A 19,765-nucleotide genomic window follows, 5' to 3' on the forward strand; every position below is an offset into this window, starting at 1 on the left:
CTCTGGACTTGTGAAGGACTCTGGTCATGTGGGGGACTCTGGTCTTGTGGAGGACTCTGGTCTTGTGGAGGACTCTGGTCTTGTGGAGGACTCTGGTCTTGTATAGGACTCTGGTCTTGTGAATGACTCTGGTCTTGTGGAGGACTCTGGTGTTGTATAGGACTCTGGTCTTGTATAGGACTCTGGTCTTGTGAAGGACTCTGGACTTGTGAAGGACTCTGGTCATGTGGGGGACTCTGGTCTTGTGGAGGACTCTGGTCTTGTGAAGGAGTCTGGTCATGTGGGGGACGCTGGTCTTGTGGAGGACTCTAGACTTGTGAAGGACTCTGGACTCGTGGAAGACTGGTCTTGTGGAGGGCTCTAAATCTGCGTAAAGGTGTGAGATGAGGAGCAGCAGGTACTCAGAGCTCTGCTGGGTTCAGTGTAGCGAGCGTCTCTCAGTGGAGACGGCAGATTTCCTCTCGCTTGTTTAGACAGTTGAGGGAACACAGTTCACTAATTGGACATATTTGATATAAATGTGCTAATTGCTCCAATTTAGCTGGCACTGTAATTGGGTCAGGATGCCTCTCTCTCTCTCTCTCTCTTTCTCTCTCTGTTCTCTCTTTGTCTCTCTCTCTTGCTCTCTCTCTCTCTCTCTCTCTCTCTCTCTCTCTCTCTCTCTAACCTGTGCACTTGTACTAAACACCTGCAGTCAGATTCCCTCTGATTCAGTCTGAGTTTACTGAACGAGCGACTGTATAAAAATAAGAATCAGTGCAATACTGATCAATAATCAACAGCAAAAATATCTGTGACCCAATATTATATATGTATATATATATATATATATATATATATATATATATATATATTGTATAGTAATAGGTTTAGTGTTGATAGTACTAATAGTTTTATTAATTTTATTAGTTCTAATAGTTTTATTAGTTTTAATTTTTAAATTATGCTATTCAGTTCAACCTAAAAAATTACTTCATGTGGTAATAAATAAATTAACTAGTTTATTCAACCTAAATAAATACTTTGAATAAACGATTCTTTCAATCAATGTATTTTTTTGAGATGAAAAAAAAAAAAGATTGATTATTTGCTACTACATAGTCATTTTTTTGATTGATCTGATCTGAATTTTTACAGTGCGACCTTTTGTTTTTTGGATTTTTTAATGCTTTAAATAAAAGAAATACATATATGTTTTTGTATTATTCCTGCTGCTTTGTCTTCATGTTGATTCATTTTCTGTAAAAGATGGTCATATATATTATGATCATATTTTAAGTAAATAATCAGTTTGAATTTGTGGATTAGTTTTTATTTTATTTAGTATTTTAGTATTTTAACTTACTTAAACTTGACTGTCAGATAATGTCATTTTGTGTTGGGAGGCTCAAATGAGATGGCTTGGCAAAAACAAATGAGTAAATATTAAAATTTTTAACAGGGTAACAAAATGTGCAGCTGGCTGGTTTAGAGGAGATCAGAGGAGATGATTAATTAATGTTGCACGTCATACATTTTAAATATGAAAGCCTCGTTAACGCAGCTGAGTGTTTTTTAAGTGGTTTGCATCAAAGTTAAATGATGTAATGAAAAAGAAACTCAGACTCAACACTGCACAGACAAAATATCAATAAACTCCATCTTTAAATGATGAGAAAACAGAATATATGAAAGATTAGAAACTTAACTGCTTAATTTGAGCACATATTGTTTTATAAACTAGAGCTGAATGTGTGACGAAGAAGATTAAGTAAATCTGAAAATGTGCACTGCTGCTTCATTTATGACAATTAATAAAGAGAGAAAACAATTATTTACAAACATATACACTGCCTACAGCAGTTTAGCCCCGCCCATTCAGCCTACAGCAGTTTAGCCCCACCTATTTAGCCTACAGCAGTTTAGCTCCACCCATTCAACCTACAGCAGTTTAGCCCCACCTATTCAGCCTTCAGCAGTTTAGCCCCACCTATTCAGCCTACAGCAGTTTAGCTCCACCCATTCAGCCTACAGCAATTTAGCTCCACCTAGAGCTCATTTTCATATGTTGATCTAAAAGCACCAGCCTGTTTAATTGTAACGGATAAAGGGAGGTTGTAAAATTAATTATTACTGATTTTGATAAATATATATAAGAAAAATGTAGGACGTGGGTCCTTTAAGCTATTTTCTATATGCACCATCATACTGTTAAATCCATGACCATTTTAGAGGCTTAACTAAATGCTTAACTAAATTATTTTAGAGATTTTCTAACTTTGCTTAATAAGTGATCATCTTGTAGCTCTGAAACTCCGTAAAGGCAGCGTGGTGCAGTCAGCTGGTGGAGAGCCCTTAGGCTGAGGTCATGCAGGTACGCTGACCCTAATCAGCCCTGATAAGACCTTTCATCCCCTGCAGAACCGCCCGTCTGCCTCCGGGATTTAACATTGATTAGCTGCAAACACGCTAACCAGCCTAGATCTCCCCACGTGCAGCGTAGGACCACGACAGTGAGCTCCTGTAACAGCCACTCGGCCGCTGGTTCAGCCTAGACCTGCTTCACTTCTTTAGAGTGAAGTCACAGAACCACCTTTTGGTTCCCACTTACAGTAAAGTTTTTAAAGATCTGCCCGTTACTCTGTTACTCAGGAGTGATGCTGTATAACAGTGTTATAAATGCAAAAAGCTCATCCTCCAAATAATTACTGTAAGAACAAAACCTCAAATCTCCAAAACAGAAACTTCACAGAAGAACATTCTTAACTTTGAAGCTAATGTAACCAGATTTCTTTATGAATAATTTCAATAAATACTCAAGTACACTTAAAAAAGGTTCTTCACACAAAAATGAAAAGGTTAAGAACCGTTCCATCAGAATCTTTGATAGTACTTTGTTGGAAGGTTATTAAGCATTGAATAGTGTGTTAATGTACACACTTGAAAATGATGGTTCTTCGAGGGCTCCTTAGTAAAGAAAATGGTTCTATATAGAACCATGAACACTCAGAAGAACCTTTTGCACATTTGAAGGGTTCTTTACACTGTGAAAGCGTTGAAGAATTGGAGAATTGATGGAGTTCTTCTATTGTTTCAATGACAAGCGTGTAACAATAGAAGAATCCTTTTTAGTGCTATACAGAACCCTTTTCAAAACAGTTCTATATAGAACCATCCACAGCACATTTTTCATCGATCTGAAGAACCTTTCACAGTGCAAAGAACAATTTAATCAATTCATGGTTCTATCTAACCATCTTCTGTAAGTGAACATAAACACACTGTTCAATGCCTGGTAGCCTTCCAGCAAAGTATGATCAAACATTTTGGTGGAATCGTTCTTTAACCTTGTTATTTTTGTGTGAAGAACCTTTTTCAAACAGCATGCAGGTTCTATATGACCAGTTAAAGCTTTAAACTGACTATGTGTTCAAAGCTAATCTTTTATTTATTTATTTTTCTGCTTGTATTGATTCTCCTTTGCTTTTTTTAAAAATATCTCATATACACGTACGCTTTGCACCCCCCCCATTCCCCCCTCCCTTTCCCCACTGCTGGTAGAGGGGGTCTTGCACAACTGCATTTAAACGAGGAGCCCAAACCCCCTCAGGATATCAAATCCCGGGCTCCTATTTCTAACTAGGTCATTGCTTACAATAGCTGCAGACTCCCATTTCTCCTCCCTCGTACTGCTTCACCCTCAAACCCTGTGAGCCACTGGCTGCATCTGGAAGCCCGATCGCACCCACATCTGGACACTTTTAGATCGATTTCGGCGTTGATGTAGTCTCTGCGGCCAGAGACGACGCAGGACACTCACAGCAATGCGCTGAATTAGTCAAATGACTGGACGATGAACCGAGGGGTGATTTGTCGCTGTGACAAAACCTCGTAGCTCAGAAATGCTAACGTGCATGAGAAGGAAAAAAAAAAACATTCTCAGCTTTTTACACTGCTTCCATTGATCCATTCATCGTGAAGCATTAATATGGAGTATATGGAATTAGTCAAAGAATTCACATCTAATTTACTGTATGTGCGGTCCATACAGTCCATTTATGGAGATTAAGCTTCAAAAACAGCCCATTTTAAATTCACTGCTTTTGTGATGTCACAAAAGCCAACATATTTACATATATGACCTACAGCAATTTATATAAGTTATAAGGAGTGTTTCAGCCTGGACTGCTTGTTGAATAAGGACAGCCAATCAGAACAGAGCTCATTTACATGTATCTGTCTTAAAGGCACAGCTTGTTTAATCCTAACAAATAAAGAGAGGCTGGAAAATGGTCATGTAAACATGAATTGTAATGTTTTTGTGGGGAAAAAATATAAGAAAATTGTATTTTTTAAAGAAAAAAGTCAGCCATTGTTTTCAGCATTTCTGTTGCTCCACTCTTTATTTAATGTTCACATGGTAAAAAAGATTTTTAAATGATCCAAAAATAAACAAATGAAAACTGACTAAAAAAGTTTTTTTATGGGACAGTTTATTCTGCTGGTTTTGGAGTTCTTCTTTAGTCTGAAGGTGAGAGCCCAAACATCAGCTCAGCAGTAACACGAGTCACGTTCAGTAGTTCAGGGCTCCTCCCCCCCCGAGGTGAGCCTGCACCTTCAAAGAGACACAGCGAGAAGATCCTTTTATCTGATGAAAGAGAAGAAAATACATATTTCACATATTGTGTGCTTTTCTATGAGATTTCTCTGTGAAGAACAGACGATGGTCCTTCACATACAGGCTGGGTGTTTACTCTGTAACAGCAAAGATACTGATGAGCATTTTCACTGACTCTCTCTCTCCCTCTCTCTCTCTCTCTCTCTAATAGGATCAAGATATCTCATTACATCCACAGGGGCCTTGTATATTCTGGACGTGCAGTCGGAGGATGCAGTGAACATCTACCGCTGCACCACACGCCATCGCTACACCGGAGAGACCAGACAAAGCAACAGTGCCCGATTACTCTTATCAGGTAAGAGTCAGAACGATATGTCAGTCGGCCAATATTATCGTTTGATATTGAGGTTCTGTGGATTTATCAGCATTAACAACAACATCCACCTTCACTCACTTTATATTGTAATTGAAAACCTTTCATTCCTCAGCTGACAGTCTCTCACTTCCTTTACAGTAATACGAACTGATAAATTTGAAGACAAAACATTACATAACAGTACTGCATCCAAAATACCCTTTAGCATGAGGATAGCATGTGATGACTGCGCTATAAAGAGAACTGATCTAAAATAAGAAAAGTAATTCACAGTTTACAGTCATGTCATTCATCACTGGAGTTTGTTTCAAGTGATTACAGAAAAATGACAGAAATTAAAGGCTGAAAAAAGCTAATTCAGGGTTTTTTAATGAAAGGCTGTAGAGAAACATGCTTAATGGAATCAGACAAGATTTACCCTGTTTAGCCACTAGAGTGTGACAAATTCCACGCATCAGTTGAACCCTGCCCATCAGACAAATCCCAAACATTCACTGAACCCCGCCCATCAGACAAACCCCGCCCATATGCTGAACCCTGCCCCTCAGACGAATACTACCCATCAGACAAATCCCGCCCATCAACTGATCCCCATCCATCAGACAAATCCTGCCCATCAAACAAAATCCCGCCCATCAACTGAACCCTGCCCATCAAACAAATTCCACCTATCAGACAAATTCCAAACATTAGCTGAACCCCCACCCATCAGACAGATCCTGCCCATTTGCTGAACCCTGCCCATCAAACAAATCCCGCCCATCAAACAAACCCCTCCCAGCAACAGACCACCGCCCATCAGACAAATCCCGCCCATCAACTGAACCCTGCCCATCAAACAAATTCCACCCATCAGACAAATCCCAAACATTAGCTGAACACTGCTCATCAGACAAATCCCGCCCATCAGATAAATACCACCCATCACCCATCGCCCAACCTCACCCATCATACAAATCCCAAACATTAGCTGAACCCCCGCCCATCAGACAAACCCTGCCCATTTTCTGAACCCTGCCCATCAAACAAATCCCGCCCATATGCTGAACCCTGCCCATCGGACAAATCTCGCCCGTCAAACAAATCCCTGAACCCAGTAAATCCTACTATCTCTATCTGTCTGTCAGAACCTGTGGACTCTGCACCGGTGATTCTGGATGGCTTTGAGCAAAAGGAGGTCATGGTGGGTCGTCGGGTGGAGCTGCCCTGTAAAGCGTCCGGTCACCCGCCACCCCGTTACCGTTGGCTAAAGGACAACAGCCCGCTGGAGTCAGACAGTCGCTTCCACCAAAGCGTCTCCGGCCTCCTGATTGAAGCCACACGGCCCAGCGACGGAGGAAACTACGTCTGTGAAGTGTGGAACAGCTTTGGAAATGCCAAGGTGGTGGGACGACTGGTGGTCAAACGTGAGTCTCTGCTGAAATCACTGGAAGAACTGTATATCCGAACTGTTACGGTACTTATCCGGAACGCTTTTGTATGTTATCTCATTCTCACGTTGTGCTCCTCTTTGTGTTGGTGTTCTTCTCCAGAGCACTTGAAGGCGGTGGTCAGTCCTCGTAAGGTGCGGGGCAGCGTGGGCAGTCAGGTATCTCTGTTCTGCAGCGTCACCGGCTCTGACGAATACGACATCACCTGGTACAGAAACGGCGAGAGGATCCTGTCTGGCCCCAACGTCCGTATCACCGGCATCAACCACGAGAACCTGGTGATGGAGGGCATGGCTAAGAGCGACGGAGGGGCCTACCAGTGTTTCGCTCGTAACGGCAAGATGTCCACCCAGGACTTTGTGCAGGTCACCTTGGAAGGTCAGTCCAGCCACTGTGCATGACGATGTTGTTATTTTATTCAAATCTGGATGTAGACACTTTGACCCCCGCTTACACCTGGTCACTTCATGTGGCTAGTATCTGGATTGTATCCTGATACAATTTTAGCCACACCTGGCAGACAAATGCATCTCCGGTGAGTCGGACTGAAATCGAATTGCTTTTGTGGGACAGAATAAGGATTTTGTTTTATTCCTCATCATTATGTTCTCAGGGTTTCGACTTCAGCCTTATCCTGTGCTGTGCTAACGAAGGTTGCCTGAGTACTTTTACTGTGTTGTCCTTACATTTTGTATATGTTAGTTTCAGGTTCCTCATGCTCACTTTGCAATGCCGCCATGTTCTTTGGAAGCCATTCTCCGGGAGCTGTTTAGATATTTGTTTGAATTTTGCACGGTTCCTGTAAGTTGTCTGCAGTTTGTTTTGCACAGTTGTGTCTATCCATATTGCTAGTAAGCATTTTGTTTCGTCCTCTGTGATTATCTTCCTCACAGACACAGATCACATGACCAGTGATGCACTGCAAGGGGAGGAGTTTCAGGTGCACTTAGAGGAGTTTCAGTTGTACTGGGAGGAGTTTTGGTTGTGCTGGGATTAGTGTCAGTTGTACTGGGAGGGGTTTAGGTTGTATTAGGAGGGGTTTCAGTTGTACTGGGAGGGGTTTAGGTTGTACTAGGAGGGGGTTCAGTTGTACTGGGAGGGGTCTTGGTTGTACTGGTAGGGGGTTTTCAGTTGTACTGGGAGGAGTTTAAACTCAGAAGGCTTGTGTAGGTTCACTGGTGATTTTGGATAGTAAATAAAAGGCCTATATTTGTGTTGTAGTCATGGCGACCCCTGGTTTCTACTGTAGTGATATTGATCAGGGTGCTCGCTGCTGTTGTGCACTGATTGACTTCATTTGGGTTAAACTGGTGGAACTTGTGTAAATGTGATTTATTGTTGAACTATCGCTTTAAGTTGGAGTCAACGCTGCCCTCAGACCTTCAGCTGGTCTCTACCTGAGCCTGGTTGCTGGGGCAACTGTCTCCTATCGCCACAGAACAGTATAAAGAGATATTGATCATCAGTAATGATGTGAAGCAAGTCTGGATGATCAGAGCAGCAAAGAAAGAAAGAGAGAGAGAGAGAGAAAGAGACAAATAGAGAGAACAGAGAGAGTGAGTGAGAGAGAGAGAGAGAAAGTGAGAAAGAGAGATAGAGAGAGCGAGAGAGAGAGATAGTGAAAGCGAGAGAGAGAGATAGTGAGAGAGAAAGAGCAAGAGAGAGATTGAGAGTGAGTGAGAGAAAGAGAAGAGCGACTGAGAGAGAGTGAGAGTGAGTGAGAGAGAGATAGAGAGACAGAGAAAGTGAGTGAAAGAGAGACAGAGGGAGATAGTGAGAGAGAGAGAGAGAGAGAGAGAGAAGGAGGTCAGTGAATTGCTGAATTTGAAGGACAGACTGTTTCTAGCATTGTTTCGCTGCTCGTGGTTCCTTTTCCAGCGTTTCTGAGGAAAATCTGCTGTTTCACTGTTTTGACTGTTTTCTTCAATCATAAGAAACAAACATTTAACCAAAGCTCTGAAAATGTTCTTGTTTATTCACTGTTAATGAATATTTATGAATGCATGCGTAAATGTTTACATGTGGATATTTATATGTAAAGCTGAACATGTTAGTCTGTGAGTGAACATTGTGACACAGTTTGCTTTGTTTTGTTTTCAGTGTTTATATTTTAGGAGAGAAGACTCGACACACCTTACTATGTTTTAGGAATTTGGGATTTTAACAGTTTCTACATGTGAACATTCCAAAGAAAAATATTTAATATTGTCATGAATAAAACAATTCAAGGGTTTAAAACTGCTTTATTAGAAAAAGATGAACTTGGAAGACTTTAAAAGACTCCATTAAAAAAATATAAGCTAGCATTAATAAAGCGAATAGCATATCATTAATAAAGTTAATGAGCTTCCTGAGAGCTGCGCTCTACACTTGTGTCTTATATAGAATTTCTTATAGCCAGTAAGAGAATTATAGAATTATACTGCACTATATATAAATGTGTGTATACATATGTGTGTGTGTGTGTGTCTGTATATACTCATCAGCTGTATATGATATAAATGATATATACGCTCCCTGACTGTAAATATGATATATACGATACGTACATTCATTGACTGTGTATGATATATATATATATATGATGTAGACACTTATTGACAGTATATATATATATATATATATATATATATATATATATATATATATATATATATATATATATATATATACACACACATATGTATGTATACATATACACAAATGCATTTTGACTATATATGTTTACATTTCATATACACTCACTGACTGCATATATGATATATATGATATATACACTCTCAGTCTATATATGATATATATGTATAGACTGTATGGATCAAATGTATCTAAAAGCTTCCTCTGTTCTTCTTCCTCTCTGCTCCACAGACGGCACGCCGAAGATCCTGTCGGCGTTCAGTGAGAAGGTGGTCAGTCCAAACGAGCCCATCTCGCTGGTTTGTCATGTGAAAGGAACACCCCTGCCCACTGTTACCTGGACGCTGGACGACGACCCGGTCATCAAGGACAGCCACCATCGCATGGACCGCGTCATCACGACCGAGGGCCACGTGCTGAGCTACCTGAACGTGTCCCACACCCAGGTCACCGACGGGGGCGTGTACCGCTGCACCTGCAACAACTCGGCCGGATCGGTCTCCTACCAGGCGCGAATAAACGTAAGAGGTGCTTGTCAGATCAGCTCCTCCAAAACCAATTAAACAATATTAATTACTCAACATGCTCACCTTTATTTTGTTCTTTTTCTGTTGAAGAGATGATTTACCAAGTTTGTCCCCAGTTTCATCCTCCTGGAAGAGTTTCCTTTTTCATGTGTTCCACTGTTCAAAAGTTTATTAATGTTTTCAGTAACATAAAATATAATAAACAATTTGTTTGGTTACAAATACGTTTATAAAATGCTGTAGCCGATTACAATCTCCTGTAGGAGAAAGCTGTAGACCATCCAGAAAGAGGTTTTAATAAAATTAACATCTGGAATGAGGTTCTAATAAAAGTAATATCCAGAATGAGATTCTAATAAAATTAATATCTAGAATGAAGTTGTAAAAAATTAACATTCAGAATAAAATTCTAATAAAATTAATATCTAGAATAAATTTTAATAAAATTACCAGCATGAATGAAATTATAATAAACTTAATATCTAGAAAGAGGTTTTAATAAAATTCACATAATATTAAGAATGAAGTTTTAATGAAATTAACATTTCATCTAGTAAAATGAATAGCTTTTATGAAATTCTAATAAAATTAATATCTAGAAAGACGTTTTAATAAAATTAACATGCAAAATGAAGTTCTATTAAAACTAGCATTCAAATTGAAGTTCTAATAAAATTAATATCCAAATTATAATTCTAGTAAAATTAATGTACAGATTGAAATTGTAATAAAATCAACATTCAAATGAAATGGAAAAAAAATTACCTCCAGAATGCCTTAATTTAAAAAGTTAGCAAATCTGAGAACAGATTTTTATTTGACTGCAGTAAGTTTTCAGCTAATAATTTGTTGCCAAGAATACTTTTCTCTATTTTTTATTTCTTTTTCTCATCTACAAACTTCATAAGAACATCTGAGAGTAATGAAACTTGAGGTAAAGTACAGTAAACCTTTCTCACGTCTGAAACTCATTTCAACAGGTTTATTAATTTAGTTCTGCTTTTTTGTCAGTGTTTATTTCAGTTATTTATTTTCTGATTCTGCTCTTGATATTTGACTTTAAAATGAAAATACTGTGTAATTTTTCCTCTTTACATGTATTTCTTTAATTGTGTAATAGGTGTAACGCTAGTTTGTATTTTAATAATTTATATACATTTGTATAGTTGGATAGTTTATATACAGTAATTTACAGTAGTATCTTGTGCCGCGTAATATTTCTGTTTGTCTTAATCTAAAAATTGAATCATTTAGCAATTTTTAATCATTAATCATTTAACTGCTACTGATTATTTTACATTTATTACATTTCCTTTACTTGTAATGTATGTATGTATGTTTGTATGTAGGCTATATAGTTGTTCCATGGTTCTGCTAGTAAAGTTGGCTTGGCAAAGCCGGCTTACTGTTCTTTGTTTTATTATTCTACTTATTTTGTACCGTTTTACAGGTTGCAGTTTTCGAGCTAGAACTATGAAACTCTGGATTGTAAAGCTGATGCAGGAATATGTCACTTGTGCTTTTGGGACTGATGGCACGAAAGGTTTTCGAACAGAGGAAATGACTGGCAGAATACTGAGAACGTTCGGATCCTCACACAGACATTACATACAAACTCATATACGTACGAGCACATTTAGGCCTAGCAACCACCGTAGCAGCCACTTAGGATAACATAGCAATGGCCTAGCAGCACCATAGAAACCACCTGGGATACTGTATCCTTAGCAACCACTTAGGATAACATAGCAATTGTCTAGCAGCACCATAGGAACCACCTGGTATACTGTAGTGACGGCCTAGCTACACCTTTACCATCTTGGGTAACATAGCAACAGCCTAGCCTAACAACACCTTAGCAACACCAGGGATAGCCTAGCAATAGCTGAGCAACACCTTAGCAACCTCTTAGGATAAAATAGCAGTGGCCAAACAACCTCTTAGCAATCACCTGGGACACCACAGCAACAGCAAGGCAACACCTTATCACCCCTGGATACCATGGCAATGGCCTAGCAACACCTTAGCAACCACTTAGGATAACACAGCAATGGCCTAGCAACAGCTTAGCAATCACCTGGGACACAATAGCAATGGCCTAGCAATACCTTAGCAACCACCTGGGACACCATAGCAATGGCCTAGCAACACCTTAGCAACCACCTGGGACACCATAGCAACAGCCTGCCAGTACCTTAGCAACCACCTGGGACACCACAACAACAGCTTAGCAACACCTTAGCACCCACCTGGGACACTATAGCAATGGCCTAGAAGCACCTTAGCAACCACTTGGGATACTGTAGCAATGGCCTAGCTACACCTTAGCAACTACATGGGACACCATAGCAATGGCCTATCAACACCTTAGCAACCACCTGGGATACTGTATCAATGGCCTAGCTACACCTTTACAACCACCTTGGGGAACAAAGTAACAGCCTAACAACACCTTAGCAACACGAAGCATAGCCTAGCAATGGCCTAGCAACACTTAAACAACCACTTAGGACACCATAGCAATGGCCTTACAGCACCTTAGCAACCATCTGGGACACTGTAGCAGTGGCTTTGTCAAGCCAACTTGGAGTTCATTCACAAACTTTCCTCTTCCAGTTAATGATTGTTTTGTTGTGTTTACCTTTGCATTTATCAAACTGTAATTGCAATTAAAATGGATGAAATATTAATTATTTCATTCTTGCATAAAAAATAATATTACTGAGGGGGGCGGGGCCTCTAAAATTCAGAGATGGCCCTGCTTATCTCATAGATGTAGGAATCACAGCCGTTCTTACGCATTGGTCTCATTTCCGAGACCATAAATAATGGAACGTTTATGGTTCATAGTGTTTGCAGTGTATATGTAATATTGTGTAAATGTGTTCATTGCTTATGGTTCCCTCAAATAGGAAAACATACAGTGCTATGCAAAAGTTTTAACACCCCTGGACAAATTGCGCTTTATTGATACAGAGAAAAATGAAAAATTAACATTTTGGCAAAAACTTATCATCTGAAATGTGCCATAATTTTTGCACAGGCCACATGTTTTATTGTATGTTTCCAAAATGTTAAATTCAGCAAATAAGCACTGACTGTGCATTAAAATGTGCACCCTCTGTACACTCTTAAAAAAGACGGTTCTTCTCAGGTTCTTTAGCAAAGACAATGGTTCTGTATAGAACAAAGAACCATTTCATTCTCTGCATGGCAAAATAGTTCTTCAGATTGATGGAGAATGTGTTATGTAGGGTTCTTTACAGAACCTGTTTGAAAGTAGTTCCATATAGCACCAAAAAGGGTTCTGCTAATGTTACAAGCTTGACATTGTAAACAGTAGCAGAACCTTTTTCGCACACAGAACCATTTCACCATGCAAAGAACCATTTAAGCATGGTTCAGATGGTTCTGTGTAGAACTCATGGTTCTAAACAGAACCATTGGCTGTACTAAAGAACCCTTGAAGAATGTTTAAAACATGTAGATGATAACTAATTAGAGATTTGTGATTGCTATTAATTATTTAATAATAATTAAACAATGGACAATTAACAAACTGTAATTAATGATTAGGTTTCTACCTACTTATTGATTATTCCTATGTAACTAAATGGTTACTCATTCACATGGTGCTGCTTATTAATGAATATATAACTATGTAATAATTTATTATAAAGTGTTATCAGGTTCATTCAGTCTTTTTTAATTTATAAATCCTGCTAAAGCTAAAGCTGTAGATCTGCAGTACATCAACGTTCTCGACCTGCCCTTAAATGTCTCCTCTTCTTCCCCGAACGCGAGCCGAGCGCTGAAGCTGGTGTCTTCCTCTCTCCCCCAGGTCCTGCCAGCATCCGCCCCATGAAGAACCTGACCGCCATCGCGGGCCGGGACACGTTCATTCACTGCCGCATCATTGGCTACCCTTACTACTCCATCAAGTGGTACAAAGACTCCAACCTGCTTCCGTTCAACCATCGCCAGCGCGCCTTCGAGAACAACGGCACACTGAAGCTGTCCAACGTGCAGAACTCGGACGCCGGAGAGTACACCTGCTACGTTCTGGTGGACCCCGAGAAGCAGATCCATAGGAGCGTCCACGTCACTGTGAAAGGTCAGTGGTTGATTTGCAAAAACAGTTTCCTCCATTTGAACACGTTTTCAGAAATCATGTGTTTCAGGTAATTTCAGTTAAACTGCAGTTGGGCTGTTTTGTTTACGTAAAAATAACTCAACATGCGCTGTAAAAACAGATGTGTTAAAAAAAACACATTCAGTCTATAACCAGACACATCAGTGTGCCCCGTTGATGACGACACAATTTGAGCTCCTTTAACACAAAATAGGTTGAAAAATTTCTGTACCCACTTATGGAAAATGTATTTTGTGTTACTTTTAACACCGAATGTGTTAAATAAGAAAACAATATGACACAGAAAGTGTTAAAACAGGTATCACAAGTAAGCGCGCTGTCATTTAACACATCACTTTTAGAGTTTACAGGTAACTTACAAAACTGATCTTTACTGGAATTTTTTTTTTAGTTTAAATTTTGTTTTTTAGCAAAAACAGCTCCAATGGTCATTTAATGTTTCAGTTATTCAAGTTCAATATTTAACATCTTTACCATAAAACAAGCAGGTAATGAGCTGAAAACTGAACACAAACAGCTGTTAATGATCAATATTAAACATATATAAGATCAGAGCTCAGAAAGTCTTCAGGCTGAGTCTCAGACGGCTCACTGCTCCCTATATAGTCACTATGTGAGTTATGAAATTTAGTCTTTTCCACCCAAATATTGGTCTTTGTGTCCAGTATGAATTGTGCTCTCATGGCTGAATCCAGAGTGGTTCTCTGTGAGACTCACTGAGCTCTCTTTAGATGGAGTAGCCATTATTTTATGCTGCTCTTTGTAGGGAGAAGGGAGCTGTTTGAGATTCTGCCTCAAATAGTTGGCGGCAATAGCTGCAGCCGAGGTAGGGTGGGTCCTCGGTAGGACTGTCCTGTGCAGACTCCTCCTTAGTAGCCTATTGGTCACACTAATGGAACAGTCCTAGCGAGGGAACTGATAAGAGAAAAGGCTGTTGCATTGCGTTTGTTGCTATTGTAGCTAATACACCAACAAGCTTATATAGTACGATAAACTAAATACGATACATGGACGAATGCTTTAATTAATTAGTCATTTACACTTTATAAGGTAACAAAGATTAATTCAAGGATGTAAAGCTTATATTTTCAAACAAGCTCTGCTCCAAAGGCTTTGTTTTTAAAAATCTCAGACGCTGCAGACTCGATCTCCACCATTCCTCTGATTACCTTCGTGCGTTAATGTTGATGAAATATTACAGTGATGGTGGTGAATAATGAGGAGACGGAGCTGAACGTGTGTCTGTTTATTAGGAGGAATAACGTTAGTGTGCTTGTCTAAAGCGTTAAACCTGATTAAAACAGTACATTTTAAAAGAGAATAAATTAATCATTTAATTAAAACTCAGACTAAAGCTGAAATGATGATAATAGAGCAACGTTAGAGGAGAGAAGTGCAGTAGAGCTATCAGTGTTTAAACTGATCTGAAAGCTACTCAAACAGGAACGTTTCCAAGCTGAAGCTGAAGCTTAAAGTGTCCAGTGTTGGGGCTCTTCTAATGCTCTCTGTCCACTGGGTCCATTTAAGGGCAGCATAGCATCTAAATGCTGCTTCTCCATGTTTAGTCCTCACCTTCAGCAGGACTAACTGACCAGTGTCTGATGACCTGAGAGTTCTGCTCGGCTCATATCGCTGCAGGAGATCAGATAAATACGCTGCTCTTGCACCGTTAAGACATTTATAGAGCAGTAACAGCTCCTTAAAGTCTATTATGGAACAGATTGGTAGAAAACTGAAACTGATCCTTACAGATTAAGAAAAAAGTGTCATGTTTTCAGAGCATCCTGGGTTTTGGTCTGACGTGTGTTTGGGAACGTGTGTCCAAAACTAAAACAAACTCAAAAAACAAAGATGAATCAAGACAGCAAGTAACCAAACAGCTGCTGCTCACTCAGCTCTGCACTGACCTTCTTTCACATGAGCTTCAACGTTTTAGCAGTTTATCCTTCAAATCAGACTTTTAAATGTGGTCAATGTAGAACGCTAAGAGGCTAATTTTTTTCCAGTTTTCTTCCCAATTTAGTCAAATCCAGTTCCACCCACTGGTTAGGACCCCCACAATCACATGATACCACCAGCACTAGGAGGGTGAAGGCAGACACAGGCTTCCTCTGAGTCCTGTGAAGCTCCACCACATCTTTTCAAACTGCCGCTAACGCAGCATCATTAGACAGCTGAACACACTCTGAGGAGAACACTAACCACCAGATCTGTTACGTCAGCTAACAGACTCTCATCGCGCTGAATGATGTGGGAAGATGGGGGGCCATCCTACCCACCCAGAGAGCAAGGACAGTCAAGCTTTCTTGAACTCCTGGCCACAGACGGCTGTTGCGTCACCAGGGATCAAACTTGTGATCTCCTGATGACAGAGCCGACACTTAGACGGTTGCGCCACTCAGGAGCAGAAGTGGGACAGGACTTAAACAACCAGGCTCAAACAGGCCAGAACGTGTTTTGGAAGGTTCTTGGCTGCACTTCTGTGTTTTCTTTTGGTTCTATATAGATCCTTTTTGAAAATGGGCCCATATAGGTTTCTTCTATTGTGATGATGTCAAGCTTGTAACAATACAAGAACCCATTTTGGTGCTACATAGAACCATTTTCAGAAAACTTCTATATAGAAACATCTACAGCACATTCTCCATCAATCTGAAGAACAGTTTCACCATGCAGAGAACCCTTTCATCATGCAAGTGGTTCTTTGGGTGTTCATGGTTCTATAAAGAACCATTTCCTTTGCTAAATAACCCTTGAAGAACCATCTTTTTTAAGAGTGAACTAACATTTCTCATTTTGAGATTGTTGTATGCTTATTATAAGATTTTAAAAACTTATTTCGTAATATTTTTTACTTGTTTTAAGTGATTTCATTAAACCAATGATCTCATTGTATTGGCAGATAATTTTGCTTCTTGTAAGAAATCTGCTTAAATTCTTTACTAATCAACGTATCAGTGTATCTCATTTTTTTTGCAGTGCAGCATCTCTTTGCACATTTCATGATGAACAGACCAACAGAAATGATCCAAAATTGCTTACAGTCTCGCATTAATGTGAGACTGTACATTGAGAACTTTGCTCACTTCTCTTTTGGAGAAAGTTGTGGTCCGTCAGTGACGATACGCTCGAAGATTACGTCGCCCCCAGCAGCGAATGCTCCCTCATTACATCATAAACATGTTATTAGCTCGAGCGCAGGACATCATGTGGAGGAAAAAAAAGGAAAACACCTCCACGATCGAGTTAGCTAATTTGCTCCACTCGTGCTTAAAATTCTGAAGCAGCTCGGAGTCCCCAGAGTCCATTATCCCCACTTTGTTGTGAATTAAATAAGCAGTGAAGTGCTGCTTTAGTTCAACGTTATTTTAACTCATTGATTCTCAGACGCGACAGGCTGACGCGCGCCGTGGCTGGAGGGTCCCCCGAGAACGCATTATGCTGAATTTGCCGACGAGGAAATAACCCTTTTATAGTTGTCTTTTTCCCTCCCTTCACCGCTCGGCTTCTCCCCTCATTAGTTCACATTATGCCTCCTCCTCCTCGGCGAGATCTGCAGATTCAGGAGCCGTAATGACTTGTTTCGGGGCCAAGAGGGACCGAGTGATTACAAACCGCCAATTATCTTACACGTGTGATCGCATACGTCCTCTCTGCTGCATCGGGAGCTCCAGCTGTACTGTGCTCGTATTTAAAGCCCACGGCAGTCTGGATCACATCATCTCTGCTGGAAAAAGTCATAGAAACCATTAAAAGCTTCTCTTGGTTGCTTGTGGTGCCCAGTACTCACTAAAGGTGTTTAATGTTTTACTGATGGGTTGATATCACAGTGTAAAGGACTCTAATGGTGTAACAGACATCCTGGAACTGATTTTAGATGCATTTGACGGTTTACTAAAGAGATCTAAAGGTGTGCTACAGGAAACTAGTTGTCTGTAATGGTAACGTTTAAACCAGTTCCTGTTAGAAAGTGAAACTATCAGATTTTAATCCTAATAGTTCTAATTGTCTTTTTTCAGCAGGGATGTGTTTGGTATGTTTTCATTAAATCCCAACAAATAACTTGTATGGTGGTTATATGGAGTGTGTTTACAATCACTTCATAATCTGATAACTGCAGAAAATCAGATTTTGTCAGTAATCTGATCGTGTTTACATGCACCTGAGTGATCAGATAATGGGGAAACTCCAGGTCTACATGAGTCAGACAGTAATCAGATTTCTGCTTTACAACCAGCCAGTAAACTCCCAGAAGAAGACGTGATGTAAACATAACATAAAACTCAAACTTTTTGAGAAAACATCACAGCAGTTTACCGGAAATATGAAAATACATCATCTAGAAGATGAAGAATATTTAAATCCTTCATTTCGTCAAGCATGTATTTGGTTTCATCGTCGCTCTAAAAGTGTTTTGCTGCATCTTGCGGCGACGCTGCTCGCTTATTTCCGGTACCGTCTGTTTTCGCTCATGCACAGACTGAGAAATCCGAAAGAAATCAGAGTAAGAGTTCACATGCACTGAGAAATCTGATTACTTAGCTAAAATCCAGCCTCTTTATCAGATTCCTTAATCAAATCTTTAGATCAGAGTATGCTGTGTACATGACAATTTAAAAAATCAGATAACTACAGAAATCCGATTATGATCGTATTATTGAGTGCATGTAAACACACTCACTGTGAGCATAAAGGCCTTTACACACTGAGCTCAATTTATACAGACAACAGTAGATGAATTTGAGAGAAGCGCAAACTGAGCTACAAACAGACAGTTAAATGTGGAAAAGCTTTTAGCTTCTGAGTGAAGTGATGAAATCTCCAAAATAGTAACTTTACAGCAGTGGGCAAAAACATTCCTTTCAATGTAAGTCAATGTAAAGAGATTTTATTCAAAGCGGTTTAGGAGCGTTTCTATTGGTCCAATCATCATGACATTTTTACACAATGTAAAGAACAGCTGCTGAGCTCAGATGATGCAGTAAAACTAAAACTGTTTTGAGATGTTTTTGCAGTTTGAAAAACATGGAGAAATTCCCCCCCACAAAATGAAACAAAACTGTAGGTTGAATGGACAAGTCCAAACTACTGTAGGCTGAATAGGTGGAGCTAAACTGCTGTGGACTGAAAAGGTAGGGCTACGAAATAGATACACGTATGTAAATGCATTAGTTTTTGTGACATCACAAGAGCAACAAATTCAATGAAGGCTCTGTTTACAGCTTAGTTTCTATGAGGAGGGACTGGTATGTTTTAACTACATCAACTCTTTTATTTCAAGGCTGTGAGGAAAATTCCATTTTCCATGATTTGGGCCTTTTAATAGTTTAGATTAATGATGCTCGTCTTGAATCACAAATGTATCATAAGTGCATTAAGGTGCTCTTTGAGATGAGATGTTTAAAGCTGTAACCCCCCCTTCCCTCCGCAGTGCCGCCTCTGATCCAGCACTCTGAGTCTCAGAGCGCCTCTATAGGTCAGCGGGTCTTCATCCCCTGCGTGGTGACCTCCGGTGATCTGCCCATGTTCATCACCTGGCACAAAGACGGCAAGCCCATCAACGACAGCCTGGGAGTGACCATTGACAAGATCGACTTCACCAGCTCCCTGCGCATCTCCAACCTGTCCGAAATCCACAACGGCAGCTACACCTGCATCGCCCGCAACGAGGCCGCCACCGTCGAGCACAGCATCCAGCTCATCGTCAAAGGTACAGTCACCCCCAGCCCCGTCCCCAGCCCCGCCCCCCATTACACCATACATTTAACTGATCTTAAATGTAGTCAGTAAATCTAATGTTTCTAATTATGAGGTTGTTTTAAGAAGATTTTAATAATATAATAAGACCGTTATTACAGACATTTTACCTGCAGAAAGTGTCTTATTCTGTTGACATGTCATTTTACTCATTTCAAGCATCATTTCTTTAAACAATCAAAATGGTTTACCAATAGAAAAACACTTTCTGCAGATACAGCCACCTAAAACATGAAAAAATAACTAGAATTAGGCCAAATAATCTTACTACATTCTTACAACAGT

The 19,765-nt window shown here is 39.9% G+C and overlaps 1 protein-coding gene across 1 annotated transcript in view; it reads left to right on the forward strand.

Annotated features, from left to right (window-relative positions):
* dscamb (Down syndrome cell adhesion molecule b) overlaps positions 1 to 19,765 on the forward strand; it is a 182,564-nt gene that overhangs the window by 112,636 nt on the left and 50,163 nt on the right. The window contains exons 4-9 of the mRNA XM_036555898.1: positions 4,809 to 4,955; positions 6,104 to 6,382; positions 6,509 to 6,784; positions 9,275 to 9,571; positions 13,412 to 13,684; positions 19,155 to 19,433. Coding sequence (XP_036411791.1) covers positions 4,809 to 4,955; positions 6,104 to 6,382; positions 6,509 to 6,784; positions 9,275 to 9,571; positions 13,412 to 13,684; positions 19,155 to 19,433 — 1,551 coding nt within the window. The remainder of the gene's footprint in view (positions 1 to 4,808; positions 4,956 to 6,103; positions 6,383 to 6,508; positions 6,785 to 9,274; positions 9,572 to 13,411; positions 13,685 to 19,154; positions 19,434 to 19,765) is intronic.

This window comes from Colossoma macropomum, unplaced genomic scaffold, assembly GCF_904425465.1.
Source record: "Colossoma macropomum unplaced genomic scaffold, Colossoma_macropomum, whole genome shotgun sequence".
In the NCBI taxonomy this organism is placed as follows: domain Eukaryota; kingdom Metazoa; phylum Chordata; class Actinopteri; order Characiformes; family Serrasalmidae; genus Colossoma; species Colossoma macropomum.